Genomic DNA, 21390 nt, shown 5'->3' with positions numbered 1-21390 from the left:
GGAAGGGAAAGGAACGAGAGGGATAAGAAGGGAGGGTGTATCTTATTTGTTTAGAAAGAAAGGAAAAGAAAAATGAGCGTTTTCCTTCCTCCAAAGTTTCTCTACTCTAAAAGTGATTGAAATTTATTTGTTTTCCCTCTAAATCCCTCCCCTCTAAATTCCCCCTCTTCCCTTTTTGTTATCCAAAAAGGCAAAAACAAATCCTCCATCCTTCCAAATACTTTCTATTTATTTCTATAGGTTTCTCTCTATCCAAATACAGTGTAAAATACTAGAAAAACTAGATCAACCCGATCGAAACCCAAACTCAAGCATTTTGATCCATATTTCATTTCCACATCATTATTTTTAGTCATGACCAATTATATTTCTAGTTGATTTTAATTTTTTGAATCAACATGTCTTTATTATATTCTTAAAATAGGTATGTTGGTCTAATTTTGTAAGAAAATATTTTCTTAAAAAGTAAAAAATTTATTTTATATATATATATATATATATATATATATATATATATATATATATATATATATATATATATATATATATATATATATATATATATAATCAATCGTTTTAACAGATCTAGTTTTACAACACTTAATATCCAAAATAATAGTTGCATCTTGTTATAAACTTTTGTAACTTGATGGGTCTTTAAATGGATTTATTTTACACAAATTCTTGTATAATACGGTCTCACTGTGAAATGTGTCCATTTTTGAGTGAAATAGCTCAATAATAGCAACTTTTAATATAATAGATTTTTTGTATAAACTCATCTTACGATGAGACGGTATCATACAAGAGGGGCCGTTTATTTTTAAATGAATTAAAAGAAACCTCCTATGTTTGCATCTTATAACTAATCTTGATCATTTATTTAGCAAATAGAACATGAAATAGATTGGGTTCCCCCCTCTCATTTATATCCTTCGTAGTTGCTTCTTTCGTGCAAAACTGTATGCTTTCCGCTTGCTTCTTGATGCCCTAAAATTGGATTAAGGCTAGTCTTCATGCTAAAATTAGAAAGATAAGAAAACGCAATAGCTTCTATTGATAGCATATTACTTATCATTTTAGTAGTAGCTCCATAACATTACATTTCTTATTTGGCTAAAGGGTACAAAAGGATAATACATTACTAGAACATTACAGTTATACGGGTAACGAACACAGAAGGAGCATAGGTTAACAATAGATACAAGATTGCAAGTGATCTCCTATGGTCTCTTCATCTAGCCAGACCATGCCAATCTGCACCGAAATTCAAATTTCAAACATTAGAATTCCGAAGATAAACACAATCGTTAGAATCAAGTCATTTGTTGAGATAATTGGAGTTTATAATGGCATGAAACTACGACTCGGGATACTCATACAGGGCCTATAAATCAGGTTATGTGCCCTCCTGAAGAGGGTGGTCTTGGAATTAGGATTTTTTTCGGATAGGAGAAAGGCATGGAAATCTAGTACAGGCAAGAGGAGGGATAACCGATTCTTCCTATGAGGGGTGAGAATTGTCACAATGATGAAAGAGAAAGCCTTCAACCACTAAGTCAATCCATAATTCTCAGAATTCGGAATTTTATGTTGTGGAATAGAGAAGCTAAGCGGGACAATCTTTGGGTCAAACGGATGCATGAACGATGTCAAATTATCAGATTGGTGAGAGTATAAGCCTACCAGTCCTCATTAAACGGACAATCTTTGGGTTTTGAAACATCTGTGTGGGTCGTTATGCACGAGCTGAATGAAAAATATCAACGCCTGGCCTGTGCATAAGAAATATTCAGTACGGGGAGTTTATCAAAAATCGAAAGGGCAGAAACCTAAAGTCCCTGGCCTAAACATGGATCGCTCTTAGTTGGCTAAGCAGCGGAAGCTGAAAACAACAAATTGTATACTTATGGATCCTGTGATGATGGTAAATGCTTGTTCTGTGATTCGTCGCGAGAAACACACGATCATCTTTTCTTTGACAGCCATTTCAACAGAAAATGGTTGCAACAGGTAGAATGATGGTTTGGACTTAGGAACTCCCAAATGCAGCAAAGGAATTATATCAGGTGCCTCTTCACATCTAAGTGTTTTGAGCTGCGAAAAAGGTGCTCTAAGCTGGATGGGTATATGAGGTTTATGAAATTCAGAAGAATAGGAATAATAGCTACTGGTAAAACTGCATAAGCGTATTAATACCATATAGGTTGTCAAAAAAATCATGTTGTTCGAATATATATAAAGTCAAAAACCCCTTGACTCGAACCTAATCCGTTTGTTAATTGGGTTAAAAATCACAATCTTGAGTTGGGTCAACTTAATTTCAAACCACTTAACCCTTTTAGAGTTTCTATTTCCATTCTAGAGTTTTAAGCATTTCCTTATCTTATTTTTAAGGCCTCAGTTTTAAACTTTTATTTTGTAAGTTGTTCATTTTGTATTTACTATGAAAAATAAATATTAAATGGATTAATTCACTCGATGCCAACTTAACTCGTGTAATAAAATGAGTTATACAAGTTTTGTTTCAGGATTAAAATTTTAAGTGGGTTATACTTATACATGTTAGTTTTAGGCTTACCTAAACCTAACTCATTCAGTAAACAGATAAGGTCGGATCGACCCATTTACTTAATACGGAAAAAGTCTTAACCCAAACCCACTAATGGAAATATTTTAAAAAGTAGTCACACCATAATATCAATCTATTAAGCCATTTTGACAAAATTGATTTTTCCCAAGTTAGTTTTTACTTATGGTAATAGTTAAACTTAGACCTCCATGATCACCAAAAAAAAAAATCTTTAAAACAAAATATAGATAAGAATTGAAGTGCATTTGAACATACCCTAACTTGAGATAAGTATCTGAGCTTTCATCGTTATCCTGTGAAGGACCAGAACTACTTCCATTACTGACTGACTCAGATGACTGGCCGTCTTCATAACATAAATTCTCAGAATCTGCAGATTGTTGTATCCCCTTAGAGACTTCCAGCACCTTCAGGAAAGTAAGCATATTTTTCCACAATAAGACCCTTAACAGTAATATAATCAAATTGTTTAGAGTCTGTTAGAACAAGTGTCCAATCTACCAAATGTGATGGTGTTGTGAGCAACACAAGAGAGCCTTCGGTTTGTCATGGTGATGATTCAACGAAGGATATGGGTATGGTGCATAAGGGAGGCCTTGGTGAAGGCAAGGGAGTGCACAATATGAGGTATGACTTGTGCTCGATCGAGGCAGCAGCTGGCGAGAAGAACAGAAGGCTCTAAACCTTCACTCGACCAGGTCGAGCGGACTACAGCACCCCAAAAACGCGAGAATCTGTTTTGTTCTCGGTTTGTAGTGGGGTTTTGTCCTAAGGTTTCCTAATATGTTATGGGACTATATAAGAGGGTCTTAGAGCATCATTAGGACATGGGAGTGAGGCTAATACACATGAGAGAGGCTAGGGTTTGAGAACCATTAGAGTTTCTTCTTCTTTGTATTAGATTGTGCGTGATCTTCATTGTTGAATGGAATCACTATCTTGAGAGCTTATTCTCAAGTGTGTTTGGTTTATCATTAGTGTATTGTTGAATATATTAATGAAAGAAATCATCTTTTGAGGGGGAGGTATCCATAGATACCTCATAAACACATTGTTATTTATTGTGTCTCTTGTTTATGCTCTGTTTTTCACTCATCTTCTACATCTTATTCTATCATTGTTGGGTCCGAGCCATTCTCTTTCAGAGTCCTATAATTAAATTTTACTATCATCTAAGAAAACATCATTAATTAAATACTTCTATACATTGAGAAAAAACCAGTCTTACTTGCTGTCTTAGCCACTCATTTTCCTCCGTCAATTCTATACCCTGCAATAAAAATAATAAAATATAATTAAAAAAATGGGAAGAAACAAATTTTGTCAATAAAAAACAAATATGACACAAAGATGTTACATTTTTCTTTTGTTCCACGAACACTAAACTTTTCTTGTACATTCAAAGTAAATCTCCATATTTTTTTAAAATGGGAAGAAATATAGATGTTACACCATATCTTGTTCTCTACCACATATGACAAGGATGAAAGAATGCTTATAGGGTGCCTAACCTTTTGCTTGAGCGAGTTAATTTCATTAGTAATCTTTTCACCCTGGATGAATACAAGCAAAGGATAAAAATATAATCTTAGCCAAGAAAGCTAGAGTATCATCAAATAGCAAGATAAGCTCTCTAAGGAACCTTTTTATCAATTATTTGTTTTAATCCAAACTCAAGGGACTTTTCCAGCTCTTGCAACTCTTCTATACTTAATCCCTGAAGCTCCTCCCCGCGCATATGTCTGTTTCCGAAAAAAGAACACAGTGTAAGGCCTAGTAAAGAGAATTTTGAGATCCTATAGAAAAGGCATGCATCAAATTACCTTAGCTGTTGGCTTTTATTCGCTATCTCTTCATTCAACATAGTGTAGTTGCCATTTTCAACAAGCTAAAAATGTAAAATATGAATTGTTAAAAAACAGAAGAATCATTTGAAAATTGACGAGTAAATAAAAATTTGAATTATGAAAAACTTCAAACAATCAACTCGAGGAGAAGCATATGAAACATCAAAACATTACCCACAAAATCAATAGCTCTTAGGCAATCACCACAAAATGAACAGTATAATTTCTACTTGTCATATTTTTGGGGGCTTTAACGGTAGAAAATAATGATGTTACACGAAACGAATTTCGATTCGATATGAGAAATGAAATGAAAAACGAGAAATGAGAAACGATGATTTATTGTTAATTTTGGAAACTTAAGAAATGAAATTTGATCCAATAGATGCTAAGATAGGGCAGTGATGTTGTCCAAATACATTGATCATAAGTAGGAAATACATCCATAACACTAATAAGAGGCATAGTTTCGCGTTTTGCGTTTCCAAGGAAAACAATGCAAAACGGAAGACATAATCCAGGACCCCTAGTTTTTTCTACTTCACATATATCAAAGCTACATATATTTTTGGCACTTTATGCAATCCTAAAAGATTACAGTAAAGCTAAACCTACTTTCATCTTCAAGTATAAACGAAGTTTTTGAGCTATGACATAAACTCACCAATGAAGAATACAATTATCAACTATATATGATGTAAAAGAAATGATGTTCAAGTCTGCATACACTCAACAACCCCATCCTAAATTTTAGGCACATAGAATTTATATCATCGTAAGAAAATAGCGGTAGCTGAAGATTAATTGCACCCTTTCAAGATTCAAAGCAAGCTCTTTTTTAGCATTTAGCTCAGAAGGAAACCTTACCTGTAACCTTAAAGAGGGTTGCTCCAGCTTCTCTAAGTTCTTCGAGTGCAACTTATGTCTTTCAAGTATGGTGTTCATACTTCATCACAAGAAACAATGCGGATGATCAAGTAAAGTTAGCTTCATTAATATAATGTTATCTGGCATAGATATATTAAGTATAACAAATATTCCTCATAGAAAGTATGATAATGCCAAAGATAGAAGAGTTAAAACAAGAAGATATAGTTAAGTCTAAGGGGCCAAAGGCACTTATGAAGTAATTAGCAAATATAATCATCACATAGGCATCAAACTTGCAAGGAAAAGTGCAAGCTACAAGCTCAAATGACATCAAATCATTAAGATCAACACCTCGCAAGGTTTAATTTTTTTCTGCCGTTGCATCTAAAATTCATAATCTTTATTAATTGTCCATCATTGTTGGCTGAGCTTTTGTTCAACCAACACGTCTAATGAATCCCTTCAACTATAGAGTGACTCACATTCAATCTTTCCATAGTTATATTTGTATGTATTTGATCGCTAACATAAACAATAATATCGAACCCATATAGCATCCTACGATGGATGAGGATCCTAGCTTAACAAACAAATTAACAAGAATTAAGGCTTTATGTCCTTTCTCTAACTACTAATGTCTGATGTGTAAACAGCCAGCTCAGATATTCTTGTAACAATCTTAACCTTCCCGCGATATTTAGACCACCTAGTTAGGAAGTCAAAGTTCACAAGGTATGCTCAGTTAGCTAGTCAAGATGCATGGTAAGCTCAAACTAATTACTTCATGATCAACAATAATACTTGCACAAATTCTTGAATGAGATAGTCTCACCGTGAGACATGTATATCTCATACTTGGGTTAAGTAGCATAATAATAGAAAATTTTAGGTTATGGGCTTCTTGTTTTGAGGTCGTCTCACCATGAGATGGTCTCATACAAGACGAGTTGTAATACTTAGGCTTCAAATGAAAGCCAAGATTATGAAACAAACTAGCTCACAGCAGAAAACTGAGCTTGGTTTGCTACACTATAACACTTAGAGAGACTTGACTCATAGTTACTTAAGTGAACCTTGGCCATGCAGCAAGAGCCAACAAGGGTATTCATCATATATAGCCAATAAACCTAATTGTGAAACAAGCTAACTGCCAAACTATTCACTGAAACAAACTGTCATGTAAAGTGTATACCCTTTCATCAGAATTACTTCATATTTATCCTTTTAAAACAAAATATATTAAAAGGAAATCTAAATGCTAATTATGCAGACAAAGAGACACTCCTATTATCTTTCAGCAGCGATACACCTTTGTATTATTCACCCCCAAAAGATGATCATCTCATACAAGAATTTGTGAAAGGAAAAACATAATCTCTACCAATCCCCCTCTTCACGTACATCTACCTTAACCTCTCTCCTAAATCAAAGTTCAACATGAAAAGGTGCATTCTTGGTCATAAACTTTTAAATAAGTAGTTATTTACAAACAAACCCAAGTCTCAAAACATCTCAACTTTCCCATGTAAGTTTTCCAGTAATCTCAACTCCTCTTGTTCATACAAAAGCGATCCCCTTTTTTCAACTCCTTACATGGTTGAACTGTTGAAGTAAAGCTAAAACACCATTAAAGAAAGTAGAAATAAGAAATAAACCTGATGTTGGAATACTCAAAGAGTTTTCCAGTAGCAGAAAAGATAATAAGAGCAACATCAGCATCACACAAAATGCTAAGCTCCTCAGCCTTCTTGAACAATCCTCTTCTCCTTTTAGAAAATGTCACTTGTCTAGCTGTTGTATTATCAATTTTCTTAATTTTTATCTTCTCCCTTGCCATTTTTTCTGTTTTTTCCCCTTCTATTACTCTCTCTTTATCTACCCAACTCCAAAAACTGAAATTTAACCTAATCACCACGCCGACAGGATTACCACCCTTTTCCCTCCTTTACACAGAATAAACCAGTGTGTAAAACACAATTAATCAAATCAAAATTCCAGAAAAACCCATCACCCAGAAAGGGAAATCATCAAATGGGGTATGACCATTTTAATGTTTCGATTTGATAGCAAGAAATGACGGAAGCAAAATTATTTTTTTTAAAAACCATTCATTTAGGAATTTTAACAAGCAGGTGTCTAAAAGAACCCATTTTTTAATTGCAGAGGACAGATTAAGGGAACATGGAAAAATCTAACCAATTCAACAATTTGGGTTTTTGTTACCGCGCAAAGGGATAAAAAGGAGAATTTAGGGTTTGGTCCTCGACCCTCAATTATTGAATCTTACTGGATGCCAATTTATGGGGTTCAATCTCTCTGGATATTAAAGTGCACCCAAACAATAATAGAAAGTTAGGAACCCTATAAGTGAAATGTGTGACAGGAGAGAGAGATCAAAAGAGCTATGGCCAAATTTAGTGAAGCATAGCTTTTATGATGGGGTCATTTCAAGATATCATAGTCGTCTTTTACGGGCTAACTTCAACATGTTTGTTTTGATGATAGTTACCAGGAGTATAAGTTTTTCTAAGATACGATAGAACGAAAAATTTAAAGTAAATAATTAAATTTTGATAAAAAAAATTAAAAAAATATGCATCGGTTAAACTTATATCTCAAAATATGCGTCTCTAGTCCAATTGTGTGTTTCGTGTGGCTACCGTAGTTTAGTTGCGTGTTTTGTTCGACCATACACCAGTCCAGTCGCGTATTTTGTGCGACTGGGTCCCACTAAAAATCAAAGCAATTTTTTACAATCGTCATTTCTTGCTCAATTTTCGAAATTAAGCATATAATATATCTTTGAAAAGTTCTTGAAGTCTAGTGTCCAAGGATGATCGTATAAAGCTTCCTTTGATTTTTAGTGGACCCAGTCGCACAAAAACGCGTGATTGGACTGTGCTAGAGTCGAATAAAACTCGCGCCTAGACCGCAGTAGAGTCACACAAATACGCGACTAGACCGTGGTAGAGTCGCACAATATGTGCCACATTAATCGCATGTATTTTAGGGTTTGATTTTTAGGGTTTTGATTTGAGAAAAACCTTAGGGGTTAGATTTTTAGAGAAAGAAAAATCCTAATTTTTGTTTTTTCTTTTGTATTTATATTCTTGATTTTTAGAGGAAAACCTCCATTCCAGAGCCCACTGTCGTCTTTCCAACCTCCTGCATTTCAGCCCCTGCCCCTCCTCTAGTCGGCAGCCACCTCCCACCACCAGTACCAAAGTATATACTTTTTCTTCTTTTTCTTTCTTTCCCTAAATGTCTAATTTTAATTGCTAATTTGTTATAGATTTTTCATTTCTTTGAATGTTAATTGTCAAACAATACCTCAAATCATATTTGTAATTCAATTTAGGGTTTTTGGTTTAATTGATGGTAAATTTCTGAATTTAGGGTTTTATATTTATTTTTTTGGAATTTATTAGAGTTATAGTTGATTAGTAATTTAATTCTATCATGATTTAGGTAATTTGTTTGAATTTCTTAAAATAAGAGTTTAGATAATTCATAATCGATTTAGGGTTTTTTGCTATACATTTACCATAATAAATGTAATTAAAATTCGATATGAATAATTATCGTAATTAAAATATTTATAATGTAATTTTTTTATATTATTAATATTGACATCTTTTGATTTTTTTTTTCTAGATCCACCCATGTTACACAGTAATGGATGAATTACAATAATTGAATTATAGCAGGTAATGGATACTTTGTACCTGTATGAGTGTTTGCGTAATTTGTGTGTAGAGTGTAGACTAGAATAATGATTGTAGTTCTAATTTCGTATTGGGTAATGAATTACTGTAATGTTTGTGTACTTTGCATCCAATATGCGCTGCCAATTTTGAATTGATTTGGGTTATCGGGTTAATTTTGTGTCAAATATTTTAAGTCGATTTAAAATTGCATATTGTGTCACATTGTTTTTTTAAAATTATTTGAAATTTATTTTGAAGTCGGATTAAATTGCATCATGTAAATATCTAATTATCGGGTCTATTTTAAATACCTTAATTTTAGTAGTTTTTATTTGTCTAATGAATTTGACATATTTGTCAAATATTAGTAGTTTTAATTTGGTAAGTAATTTCAAGTTATGAAATCTCGTCCCAATGATCTTGATTAAAGATAAATATAAACTTCTTTGTACAATTTCAAATTTCAGTTTAAACCCGTTTGTATGCATGTGTATTAATCTGTTTATTGATTTTCTTAATACTTGATGATAATGATCGTAAATTATCTTGTTGCAAATGTAGACACAAAGATTGAGTTTTTGCGGGTTAGTTGATAATATACTCAAGTGTACAATTTTGTTAGAGTCTAGATGTTTGCTTTATTTCACACATTGTAATGACTAACGGGTTAGTAAAGCTTTATTTTATTTATTTTGCGTTTTTTATGCATTCTTCTATAGGAAAAATTACTCAAAATAATATGTAATATTGGACAAATTAATAATTTTAGAACTGGGAATCTAAAATAAATACGAAGAATAGAATTATTTCACGTCAAAGTTAGAATAAAAATTATTTTATGTCAAATTTAGAAGAAAATAGAGCAGCTAGTCTCTTTGAGAGACGTATCTTAAACCTAGTCCATTAAAGATTAATATCTAATTACCGTATTCTTAATGCCTACTTACATTATCTTTAATGCTTACCGTATTCTTAATGCATACTTTCAATATCTTAAATGTCAACTTACATCATTCTTAATGCCTATCTACAATATTTTAAAATATATATATTGGCTCAACTCAATTAGAACCGTCTCTCAAATTTGTGAAAATAGAGATTGGACAATTGCTAGAGGTGTTCATTCGCGTGATCGGGTCGGTTTCGGATGGGTATCATTCGATTCGATTGTATTTCGGATTGGTTATATTTCGGTTGCGTGTTGCAACGGGTCACACTCGGGTCGGGTCAGTTAGTCACGGTTCGGTTGAAGATCGATTATTCGAGCTATCGGGTTAGCATCAGTTCTGTGTCGGTTGAAGTTCGTGTGGACTTTCAATCGGTCTCGGGTTGTCATCGGTTAATAATTGGTTCGGTTTTACCGGGTGCAGATCGGGTTCGGGTATTTTTCAAGTAGAATTCGGCTACGAATTGCGAATTACTAATTACTATTAATCAAGTCAGTATAAGATTAAGTTGTTAGTCATTTTTTAATTGATGATGAGGTTCCTTTACTTAAAGCAAAATAGTGAAAATGCAAATCAATTAGTGATCATTATTACATTGTTACTTTTACTTGTTTGACCAGAAATTAAAATTATAAAGTCCTATCAATTTTTATCTAATTCGATTAAAAGTAGTTAAATAAACATTGACTATTGATTATTAACTCTAAATATATGAAACCATGTATTTATAAAATTATTTTATTAAAATATTTATAACTTTATTAAAATAACTAATAAGATGATTGAATATGAGTCGATCATATTTGATGATAATGAGCTAATCAATTAGAGATGGTCTCTAAAAAAATCTTATCATAAGAACTTGTATTCATTTAATACTCCAAGACGTAAACCAACAATTTGTTCTTGTTTCATTTCAAGTAATTCGAAACCCTTTCCATCTTCTCTGATTTTTCGCAAGAAACACAGCCCCGGTTATTCATTCCTTCCTGGCTTCATTTTTTACTCAGTTATTTCTAGACGAGAGAGAAAGTCACGCATAACCCTTCATCTTCAGCTTTCATCATTAGCCCTAGTGCCGCAATTTCCCTTTCTTCTTCATTCCTTTTCTAATCTCTTCTTCTTGTGCCGCAATTTTTTTTCGTTTTGTATTTGCTTTGGGTTTTTTTTGTTCTTATTATTATTTTTATGATACAATCTGTGTTAATTTTTTTAAATTTCTTTTCTTTCTGTGTTTTTTTTTCATTAAACCAAACAAGCAATACAAAAGCTACACAAAAGGCCAACCTCGAATCTTATAAGTCATTTTGTCAACAAGCTTTTGAAAATCATGAGCTGAGATACTCTTAAAGTTCAAGGGCACACCCAAGTAGCTAAAGGGGAGCTTGCCAAGGGGCAAATTAATCTTGCTGAGAATATCATCCCGTTGGATCGAACCAATGCCAGCCAAGTAAATTGTCTGATTTTGAAGAATTAGCATGAAGACTAGAAGATTGAGAAAAAATATCAAGACAAGTAAGGATGATATTAATAGAGGAAAAATCACCTTTTGCAAATAACATGAGGTAATCGGCATAGCTCAAATGAGTGAGTTCAAGCGGTCTCCATCTAGGATGAAATTTGAATGAAGGATTAGGCAAGAGCACTTCAAAATACGAGAAAGATATTCCATCCCCAATACAAATAAATGACGAGACATCGGATCATCCTGTCTTAACCCTCGCTTAGCCTTACTTCAGAGGCTTCCCATTAATAATCAGAGCAAAAGTAGTAGAGGTTAGACAAGCAGCAATGATTTTCACAAAGCAGAGAGGAAAACCCAAGGCAATCAACATATCCTGAATAAACTCCTAATCCATAGTGTCATAGGCCTTCCGAAGGTCAACCTTAATCAAACAATTGGGGGAACAGTTCTTCCTGAAGTAATGTCTGAATCATATCTTGACATATATTATGAATGATACTTCAACCAAAAACAAAGGCTCCTTGATTCTGACAGATCAAGTGAGGAAGAACTTTAGACAGTTTGGAGCAAACACTAGTGGAAAAAACGTCAAGTGCTACGGGTTTTTGGCCCTTTTATGCTGTGGTTTTGATGTCAAGCATTTGTGCTAGCAGCAGATAAGAAATAATAAATGTTGTAGTTCAAAACCGCAGCAAAAAAGGCATTATATGCTGCAGTTCTTCGGGAACCGCAACATATAATATGTCCTTTTTATTTACAAAAGCACATTATTAACTGTGGTTTCCCGAGAACCGCAACATTCAATGGTATTTTTTTTTTGTTTTTTTATTCGTTTTATTAACAAACTAAAACATTATATTCATTTATAATATACACAATTAAATTTACCAAATAATTCCCATAAATTTATCACCAATATATATACACTCGAAGAAATTACAATAAACAACTATATATGTATATATATACACACACACACACACACATATATATATATATATATATATATACAAAAACCAAAAATCTAAACTAATTACACCACCAAACACATAAATTAGTTACATACACGGCTACCTTATTCTTCAATTCACGCATTTCCTCTTTTGTCAAAGTGCGTGTTTACCTTGGAATGTCGTATAAAATCTAAATATTATATAAAATAATTAAAAAAATAAACTTTATATAATACATACATTAGATTTTACATGATATTAAATATATAATATTATAATTTAAGAACGTAACATATATGCATAGCGCATCAATATTTTCGACTCCAACATTCTTCACGACTTGTAAGAAATCGTCCATAAATTTGAGAGTATAGTAGCCGCAATCAATTTCATTATCTTGTCGAAAGCACTAAAAAGATAATAGATGTTAGTGCCAAAAAAACTTTAAAAACCATAAAAACGCATTTTCACAAGTAATTTCAAGCATATGACTATTTTTTATGTTCTAATCATTTCAACACAATAATATGTACCAAATAGTGTTGTGTGCCAAGTTTCATGCAAAACAAATCAAGTTTGACCTACTTTTTGCAAGAAAGTGTTAAAAAAGCTTTAAAAACCTTAAAAACGCAACTTCGCACGTAATTTCAAGCATATGACTATTGTTTTCAATTCTAACCATTTCAACACAATAGTATATACCAAATAGTGTTGTCAGTTGTGTGCCAAGTTTCATGCAAAACAAACCAAGTTTGACCCTACTTTATGCAAGAAAGTGCCAAAAAAACTTTAAGACCCTTAAAAACGCAATTTCGCACGTAATTTCAAGCATATGACTATTGTTTTAAATTCTAACCATTTCAACACAATAGTTGTAACATCCTGGAAATCGGGGTGTTACAATAGTATATACCAAATAGTGTTGTGTGCCAAGTTTCATGCAAAACAAACCAAGTTTGAACGACTTTATGCAAGAAAGTGCCAAAAAAGCTTTAAAAACCTTAAAAAATGCAACTTTGCACGTAATTTCAAGCATACGACTATTGTTTTGAATTCTCAAGAATATGATTATTGTTTTAAATTCTAACCATTTCAACACAATAATATATACCAAATAGTGTTGTGTGTCAAGTTTCACACAAAACAAACTAAGTTTGAACTATTTTATGCGAGAAAGTGCCAAAAAAACATAAATACTTCATACCTTGTGAATCACTTAATTCAAATGTATTCCTTCTGTGTGATCTACACGCGTATAACCAACATCTACATCATCTTCATCCACAGATTTTGGATTGATAAAGGGCGGAGAGTCGTCAAAAGCATCATATTCTTTCTCATCCTCAACATCACCTATACCAAGTATACTTCTTTTTCCCGGTACAACAATAAATCATTCTTTATCAGACGGGTCTACAGTGTAGAATTCTTGCTTGGCCTGTGTGGCTAGTATAAATGGCTCCTCACTATCACTCAAACGAGTTAAGTCTACAAGAGTGAATCCACAAGGGTCATCATTTTTTACGCATCGTCGATTACTATCTATCCATTTGCATTTGAAAAGACCAATCGTGAAACTAGAGTAGTCAAGCTTCCATATTTCATGTACCCGCCAATAGTATACCAATTTAGCATCAACCGACGATTGATCCTTAGCACTCGCGTAAAATGTAGATGACGCCACAATAGAAACCCCCTATTCTGCAGATAAGATGACTTCTTATCTTGACCCTCAGTCCAGAATATAAACCCATTGACATCGTAACCCTCATATTTGTTGACATCATCACGAAGACCAAAAGCTAACCACTTAATAGTTTCAGATACACCCTTGATTTCTTCACATATTACTCGATTATGAAACCAATCAATAAACGTCTTATTATGCAACTGCATCAATGCCCTATCCCCTTTAGAAGGATATTTGGCACGCAATATATCCAAATGCTCATTCAAAAAAGGATGGACTTCTAGAATATGATGCAACACATACAAGTGTGCTTGTAGAAGACTGTCTCAAGGAGGTGTGATCGATTTGAAGCCAATTGTTCTTTTTCCCTCAAGCCTTTCTTCATGTCGAGAGGTGGGAAGTCCAATAGGCTTTGCCATGGCCATATACTCAGCTATGAAGTTACCAATCTCATCGCTCACAGTACCTTGAATCATACTCCCCTCGGGTTGTGCTGGATTCCTCACTTTATTTTGTAAAAGCCTTTCAAAAGGATAACACCACCTTAAAAAAATTGGACCTAAAAGCTTGATTTCACGAACGAGATGGACTATAAGATGAACCATTATGTCAAAAAAGAAGGTGAAAAATACATCTCAAACTTGTATAAAGTTATAATCACGTCGACTTGAAGAGCATCAAGCTTAAAGGGATCAAGAAATTTACTACAAATTGTGTTGAAGAACGAACATAGCTCAATAATAGCATATCTCACATGTTTTGGCAGTATTCTATGGTTTGCAATTGGTAAAACACTTGCATCATTACATGGAAATCGTGAAATTTCATGCTTCCCAACTTCAACTCACCATTTAGGGCCACAAATCTCTTCATATTGGATGAGTACCCAGACGGAAACTTAATGCCATACAAAGACTCACAAAATGTCTGCTTCTCTGCCTTGGACAATGTGTAGCAAGCTGGAGGCAAATAATTTTTTTCATTACTCATCTTCTTCTTACTACCCTTTCCTTTGTTACGGCCACCAACTTCATCAGCTCTATTTCTTTTCTTACTCACCTTAACCTATGGCCACAACTCCGGACAAATACCCTTACATTCAAAGTAATCTCGCACGGCCTTAACATCCTTTGTCTTACCCAGAATGTTCATGAGCGTCCCGAGTATGGCATTGCATACATTTTTTTCAATATGCATCACGTCAAGACAATGCCTATCTTGTAGATCTCTCCAATATGGAAGCTTCCAAAAGATTGATTAGTTTTTCCATAGTCGGTCTTCTCCCCCTTGCACTTGTCCTGTTTACCAATTACAGTCTGAACTCTCTTAAACTGTTCGTAAACCTCATAACTGGTCAGCGGCCGACGAGCTACACGGTTCTCAACCTCCCTATTGAACATCTTTTTCTTTTTACGATATTGGTGATCTCGTGGGAGGAACTTTCGTTGGTGCATGAATACATGTTTGCACTTAAGAATTCACGTGGATTCCATGTCATCGATACATATTGGGCATGCTTTCTTCCCTTTGTTCTTATACCCTAATAAGTTGCCATATTTCGAAAATTCATAAACGGTGCATAAGAGCATTGCATACAAGGTGAACTCCTCATTAGCATGTGCCTCAAACACGGGAACGCCTTCATCCCACATCTTTCTCAAATCCTCAACGAGAGGGGCAATATATACATCTATGTCATTGCCAGGTTGTTTAGGACTCGAGATAAGAAGCGAAAGCATAATGTACTTACGTTCATACACAATCAAGTTGGAAAAATATAGATCACTAACAGTACCGGCCAAGTACTATTTTGAAAACTAAGATTGCCGAATAGGTTCATTCCATCCGTACACAGTCCGAGCCTTAAATTACGAACCTCATCCCCAAAAGTCTTATGCAACCTATCAATACTCTTCCACTCCGGAGAATCAGATGGATGTGTGAGCAAGTGACCTTTCTTCACCCTATCTGCATGCCACCTCAAATTTAACGCATCTTTCTTTATAAAAAAGAAGCGCTTGAATCTAGGTATTATTGGAAGATACCACAATACCTTAGCCGGGGGCCCTTTAGCATCCAGAGCCCCTTTACGCTTGTAACGCGATGACCCAGACCTAGGACACTCTTCTAAGTTCTCGTTTTCATTCCGATACAATACACAGTCATTCGGACACGCATAAATCTTCTGGTACTCTAAGCCGAAAGGACACATGAGCTTTTTGGCATAATATGTCGACTTTGGAAGTTCAGTTCCCTCAGGAAGCATCTCACCTAACGCTTCTAATAACATTATGAAACTAGTGTCACTCCAATTGAACTTTGACTTAATGTTGAAAATTGTCAGCACGACTATTAGTTTGGTGAACTTTGTACATCCAGGGTACATAGGCTTTTGAGAAGCCTCTGTCAACAGTCAAAAACACGAGGACGTTTTCCTAACTCATTCTCGACTCCTTCCATCATCTCATCAACACGATCTACATCCACATTGACAATCTCTTCATCTGTCTCATACCAATCAACACGATCTACTACATCCTTATTGACATCCACACCATTGACATCCTCAACAACATTTTTTTCTTTGTAAAATCCCTCCTCACCATGCCAAACCCAAACATGATATTGAGGCCTAAACCCACGTCGAAGTATTTGCTCCCTAAGGATATCAACACTATCTAACTTTGATACATTGTCACACTTGACACATGGGCAATAAAAACCAACTCCCCCTGTCCTAACTTGATGTTCAACGGCAATACTACAAAATTCTAATATGCCATCTATAAATTATGACGATTCAATGCTTCCATACATCCAAGAACAATCTTTTGTCATCCTAAGTGTGATTAATTAATTCAAAACAAAATTAATAATCGTTTTTAAACATATATACTTATTTATACCAAACATATTTAACCTTAAAAATATATACTTATTAATACTAAACATATTTAACCTTAAATATATACTTTTTATTTTAATTCTATATAAGCTCTACATTGTATTCTAAAATAAAATCATTTAAAATAATTAACATTGTATACTTCATACTTCATACTTCATACTTCATACTTCATATTCTAATTCTATATAACCAAACATATTCTAATTCTAATAATTAAACATATTAACAACAATAAATCACATTTTTATCACAATACACAAATAATTAACAAATTAATAACATAAACTTGAAAATATCAAACTCACAAATAATTGATATCTTTAGCACTAAATTACGAGTAAAACAATAAAATATCAACTTGCAAGTTAAAAAAATAAATAAAATTACCTTGATTTCGTGGGTTAAGTAATCTACAATGAAAAACAAAAACAAAATTAGTATAAAAAAAATTAGCCCTAAATTTCGTGGGTTTCGAATAGCTAGCAAAACTTAAGGGTTTAATATATTGAAAAGAGAAATTATACCTCAATTCCGTGGGTTTTGAAGATGAACAAGAACAATGCTTTGAACAAGAAGATGAAGAATTTGTGGGTTTTGAACAAGAACAATAGTTGTTCATGGGTTTTGAAGAACACAGTAGTTTAACTTTTGTTTCGTGGGTTTAGCAGTTGATCGTGGGTTGAAGAACAAAGAAGATGAAGAATTCAAGAGCAGCAACAATAGTGTTTTTCGTGGGTTCTAGAAGGGTTTAGCTTTTGTAAACATTATAATGAAACAATATCTCGTAGCTTATTGAACAAGAAAAAGGATATGAGACGCGTGTTTTTAAAAAAAATATAATTTACATTATATGTTGCGGTGCTTCAAAAACCGTAGCGTATAATGTAATTTTCATTTTTTTTTAAAAAAAAAATTAGACTATGTTGCGGTTTATGTGGAACAGCAACATATAACCTAATTTCTTTTTCCCTCGCTTTTTCATCCTATTTTATGCTGCGTAAATGAAAAACCGCAGCATATGTCACGCATCAAATAAGGTTTTTTTCCACTAGAGAGATGAGCTTGGAGATGCATTTATAAATAGTATGACAACAAGCTATAGGTCTAAAATGTACTGGGCTAGAAGGGCAATAAACTTTTGGAAGCAGTATTGTTCCAAGCTTGAAAAAGTTTTCCATTAACAAAAAACTACTGAATATCATTGATAACATCGTTCCAACAACAGACTAAGCCTCTTTATAGAACATACTATTGTAACCATCGAGACCTGGAGCTTTCCCATCAGAAATACTCCACATGGCCTTCTTAATTTCATCCCTACTAAATTGCAAGTCCAGCATATAACGAATAGCATCATCAAGAATCAGATCAGATTGAACAATGGTCATATTGATTATCTTCCTAGCTTTCATAGAACAACATACGATATCAGAGTAAAACAACTAAAAAGTATGTTCAATGGCATAAGGATCACTGACTAAATTCCCATCAATGTGAAGAGTATTAATGAAATTAGCAATTCTTCGATGTCTCAAACTCTGATGAAATACTCTCGTGTTATCATTACATTATTGGAGCCATTAATTTAAGAAGCTGTTATATATAAGAAGAGTAATCCTCCTTGATTTGCTTAAGGTGCATGGCAGCAAGGACTTTTTTGGAAGCAACATCCGGATTTGAGAGGGACTCATGCAACTCCTGCTGAATTATCATCAATTGAACCTCAGCCCTTTCCAGCAAAACACAAAGAGAAGTATGAAAAATCGAACCAGCTATCATTGCATAAAGACTCTTTTAGCCTTCTTTTTGTGTTTTTTTTCTCGTTTATTTTAGGGTTTTTTTTTGTTTTTGTTTGCGTTTAATTTTTTTTTTTCAAGGGTTTCCAGTTTTATTTTTATTAGTTTTGTGCTTATATCTGTTTGATTTTGGAATTGTTCTGTTATACAAAATTTTTTATTCTTTTATTGTTTTAGTTTTGTCGTACTTGTTGCAATTTATTACTTTATTTTATTTGTTTGTTGAATTTACAGAAATTATAGTTTCATTTTGTTTGAATTTTGTTTAATTGTTCATTATTGTATTTGTTATTGTTTTGTTTTAGTGAAACAAAACTTTAAATAAATTATTTAAATAAAAAATTATTAATCTTATATATGTAATCAAGGTATTATATAATTTTTAAATGATTGTTTTATAGCAATGGTAATATAAAAAATAAAAAAACATTCTAATCAAAATAAGCAGTAGAATTGAAGAGGAAACTTTTCTTGTTGCAGTGACACATGTTTAAATCTTTTATTGTTTTAAAATATATTGTTATTATATGACTCTTAAATCAATATTGTTTTATAGCAATGGTACAATGCTCGGTAATGTAACAAATAAAAAATTAAAAAAACATTGTAATCAAAATAAATAGATAAAATAAATAACAAAATTACAGGGGAGAAAAGTTTTCTTGTTGTAGTGACATGTGTCCAAATATTCAATTGCTTTAGTGTATAGTATGATGTATAAATAGATAGATAAATAAAAGATGAATTAATAAAATTAAAGATAAAAATTACCTAAAATAAAATTTAAGTGGTAGAATTGGAAGGGAAAACTTTTATTATTACAGGGACACGTGTCCAAGTTTTTTATTACTTTAGTATATATTGTATGATGAAATTGTTTTGAATAATTTTTTTCTTCGTTTTGTTTTACTGATATTTTAGTTCCATTTATGTTTCTAAATCACTCAAATTATGGGTAATTATTGATGTGTTAATGGATCTTTAGGAAAAATTGATACAACTAGACTAACCACATTTTTATATATTTGTGGGTTTTCAAAACAATTTATAGAGATCCAACAAAAAATATTATGTCCATCAAAATGTGAAAAAACTTACATTTTAATTCTATTCGTTTACCATTTTTTGTTTGCATCCATTCTTAAGTGAATTATGGTCCAAGATCGAAATATAAAAAAATATCGTATATATAAAGAATATAATAATTGATGTGTAGAAAAATAACTATTTTTCGAAAATTAATCAAATAATCCAGAAATTCATCCAAAATAGGGAAAGATTCAAATGAAAAGCAAGAAAGTGAGCAAGAAGGTGAAGAGACATAGGCAGTAAATAAGGGTCGAAAAATTGTTATAATTAAGATTAAGAAATTAATCCAGAATATAAACTGTACACAGTAATCCAACAAAGATTAATTTCTACGCAAAAGATAACAAGATTTTAATTAATCATCTCAATATTCGTACAAGAAATACTATATCATACAAATTTTGTTACGTATTCATCTAAACAAAATTAAACTAGAGTCTTTATATGCTAGAATGAACTCATTGATTTGCTTAACCTTTTCATTGCTCATGTATTATGAATTTGAGGTGTACTTGCTGTTCAGTTTGTCCTTATGAACCTGTAATGATGTTGTCATATTGACGACTAGCCGTTTAACTTCAGGTTGGAAAATGGCAAGTGACAAAGACAATGTAGGACACCTTTGCATATTTTTTTTAAAAACTTTATCTTGGAATTTATTTTGTTTCACATATTTGAGTTATACAAATTTGAAGTCGTCTAGGTGTTATTTTAGAGGCCAGTTGGTTCTCAAATTGTATATTTATTATCCATTGTTGAGGTTGTTTATTTTTTTCAGTCATTTCTTATCATTAGAATGTAAAACGATCCGCTAACTAATAAAATAATTATATCATGATTCTACGACCCTACGATCCAATACTTCGATTCTACAAGGGTAGTTTCAATCGTAAAATATTTTCATATAATCCAAATTTCACTTATGTATAAATATGTATATTAAAATAATTATATCAATATCACTATAAAGTTCAAGTTTTTCTTAATTCATAGTTTTAAATTGATTATTAATAGTATTCTTTTTCAAAACTTAATAGATGAAATCAAATAAATTTTATTTACACCTTAGACTTAAAAATGAACAATATAATTGATAATCAATTACCTTAAGTACATAAATGCATGAATTGTAGGATCACACGATCCTACAATCTGATTCAACCTATTTCGATCCTACTCCCTCAACGATCCTAGGTTGAATCTCTATCCTAATAACCATGGATGGTACGACATAACAACCGGACTTCATATTTACATATGAATTTCTGGGTCATCTTAACTTAGATCGTTATGAAGACAGGGACATAAAATTAGCCCATGCGAAGTTGGCTAACAATATATCTTATTCCCTAACTTATCTTTCTCCTTTTTAAGTAGTGTATGAAGTGAATCCTTTAGTGCCTGTTAATCTTGTTTGTATGTTGAAAGTGGATATTGTGGAAAAAGATGTAATTAAGAGAATGTAAGCTTTTCAAAGAACATTTGAGCAAGTAAAGAAAAAAATAGGGAGATGAATAAAAAAATA

At 32.7% G+C, this 21390-nt stretch overlaps 2 protein-coding genes across 3 annotated transcripts; both read right to left on the bottom strand.

Moving 5' to 3' along the window:
• Positions 1-1034: 1034 nt before the first annotated feature.
• Positions 1035-7785, bottom strand: LOC130820231 (MADS-box protein JOINTLESS). 2 transcript variants are annotated; one of them, XR_009045138.1, is made up of 9 exons: positions 6966-7736; positions 5308-5386; positions 4417-4481; positions 4236-4335; positions 4105-4146; positions 3822-3863; positions 2849-3000; positions 1687-1775; positions 1035-1257 (listed from the first exon to the last, which is right to left on the bottom strand). XR_009045138.1 is itself a non-coding variant. In XM_057685522.1 (8 exons), exons 1-8 carry the CDS (start codon positions 7145-7147, stop codon positions 1239-1241), a joined length of 681 nt encoding a protein of 226 aa, XP_057541505.1. In that variant the 5' UTR covers positions 7148-7785; the 3' UTR covers positions 1035-1238. The 2 variants fall into 2 exon arrangements, 1 of the variants encoding a protein (XP_057541505.1); XM_057685522.1 differs by lacking the exon at positions 1687-1775 and having other exon boundaries at positions 6966-7785.
• Positions 7786-11234: 3449 nt separating this feature from the next.
• On the bottom strand, positions 11235-11799 carry LOC130821628 (uncharacterized). Its single transcript, XM_057687415.1, has 3 exons — positions 11699-11799; positions 11511-11572; positions 11235-11449 (listed from the first exon to the last, which is right to left on the bottom strand). Exons 1-3 carry the CDS (start codon positions 11797-11799, stop codon positions 11235-11237), a joined length of 378 nt encoding a protein of 125 aa, XP_057543398.1.
• Between the last annotated feature and the right edge of the window lie 9591 nt (positions 11800-21390).

Source organism: Amaranthus tricolor, chromosome 8 (assembly GCF_026212465.1).
Source record: "Amaranthus tricolor cultivar Red isolate AtriRed21 chromosome 8, ASM2621246v1, whole genome shotgun sequence".
Classification (NCBI taxonomy): Eukaryota; Viridiplantae; Streptophyta; class Magnoliopsida; order Caryophyllales; family Amaranthaceae; genus Amaranthus; species Amaranthus tricolor.
The sequence above is the reverse complement of the archived record's forward strand: the minus strand, read 5'-3'. Positions and strand labels throughout refer to the sequence as shown.

Coding starts and splice junctions, on each gene's coding strand:
- LOC130820231 (XM_057685522.1), bottom strand. CDS start 7,147: ATGGCAAGGGAGAAGATAAAAATTAAGAAAATTGATAATACAACAGCT. Junction 4,336..4,416: donor AATAAAAGCCAACAGCTAAG/GTAATTTGATGC, acceptor TTTCGGAAACAG/ACATATGCGCGGGGAGGAGC. Junction 3,864..4,104: donor TTAACTCGCTCAAGCAAAAG/GTTAGGCACCCT, acceptor TTTTTATTGCAG/GGTATAGAATTGACGGAGGA.
- LOC130821628 (XM_057687415.1), bottom strand. CDS start 11,799: ATGTTGATTGCCTTGGGTTTTCCTCTCTGCTTTGTGAAAATCATTGCT. Junction 11,573..11,698: donor ATTAATGGGAAGCCTCTGAA/GTAAGGCTAAGC, acceptor ATTTCATCCTAG/ATGGAGACCGCTTGAACTCA. Junction 11,450..11,510: donor CCTCATGTTATTTGCAAAAG/GTGATTTTTCCT, acceptor TCAATCTTCTAG/TCTTCATGCTAATTCTTCAA.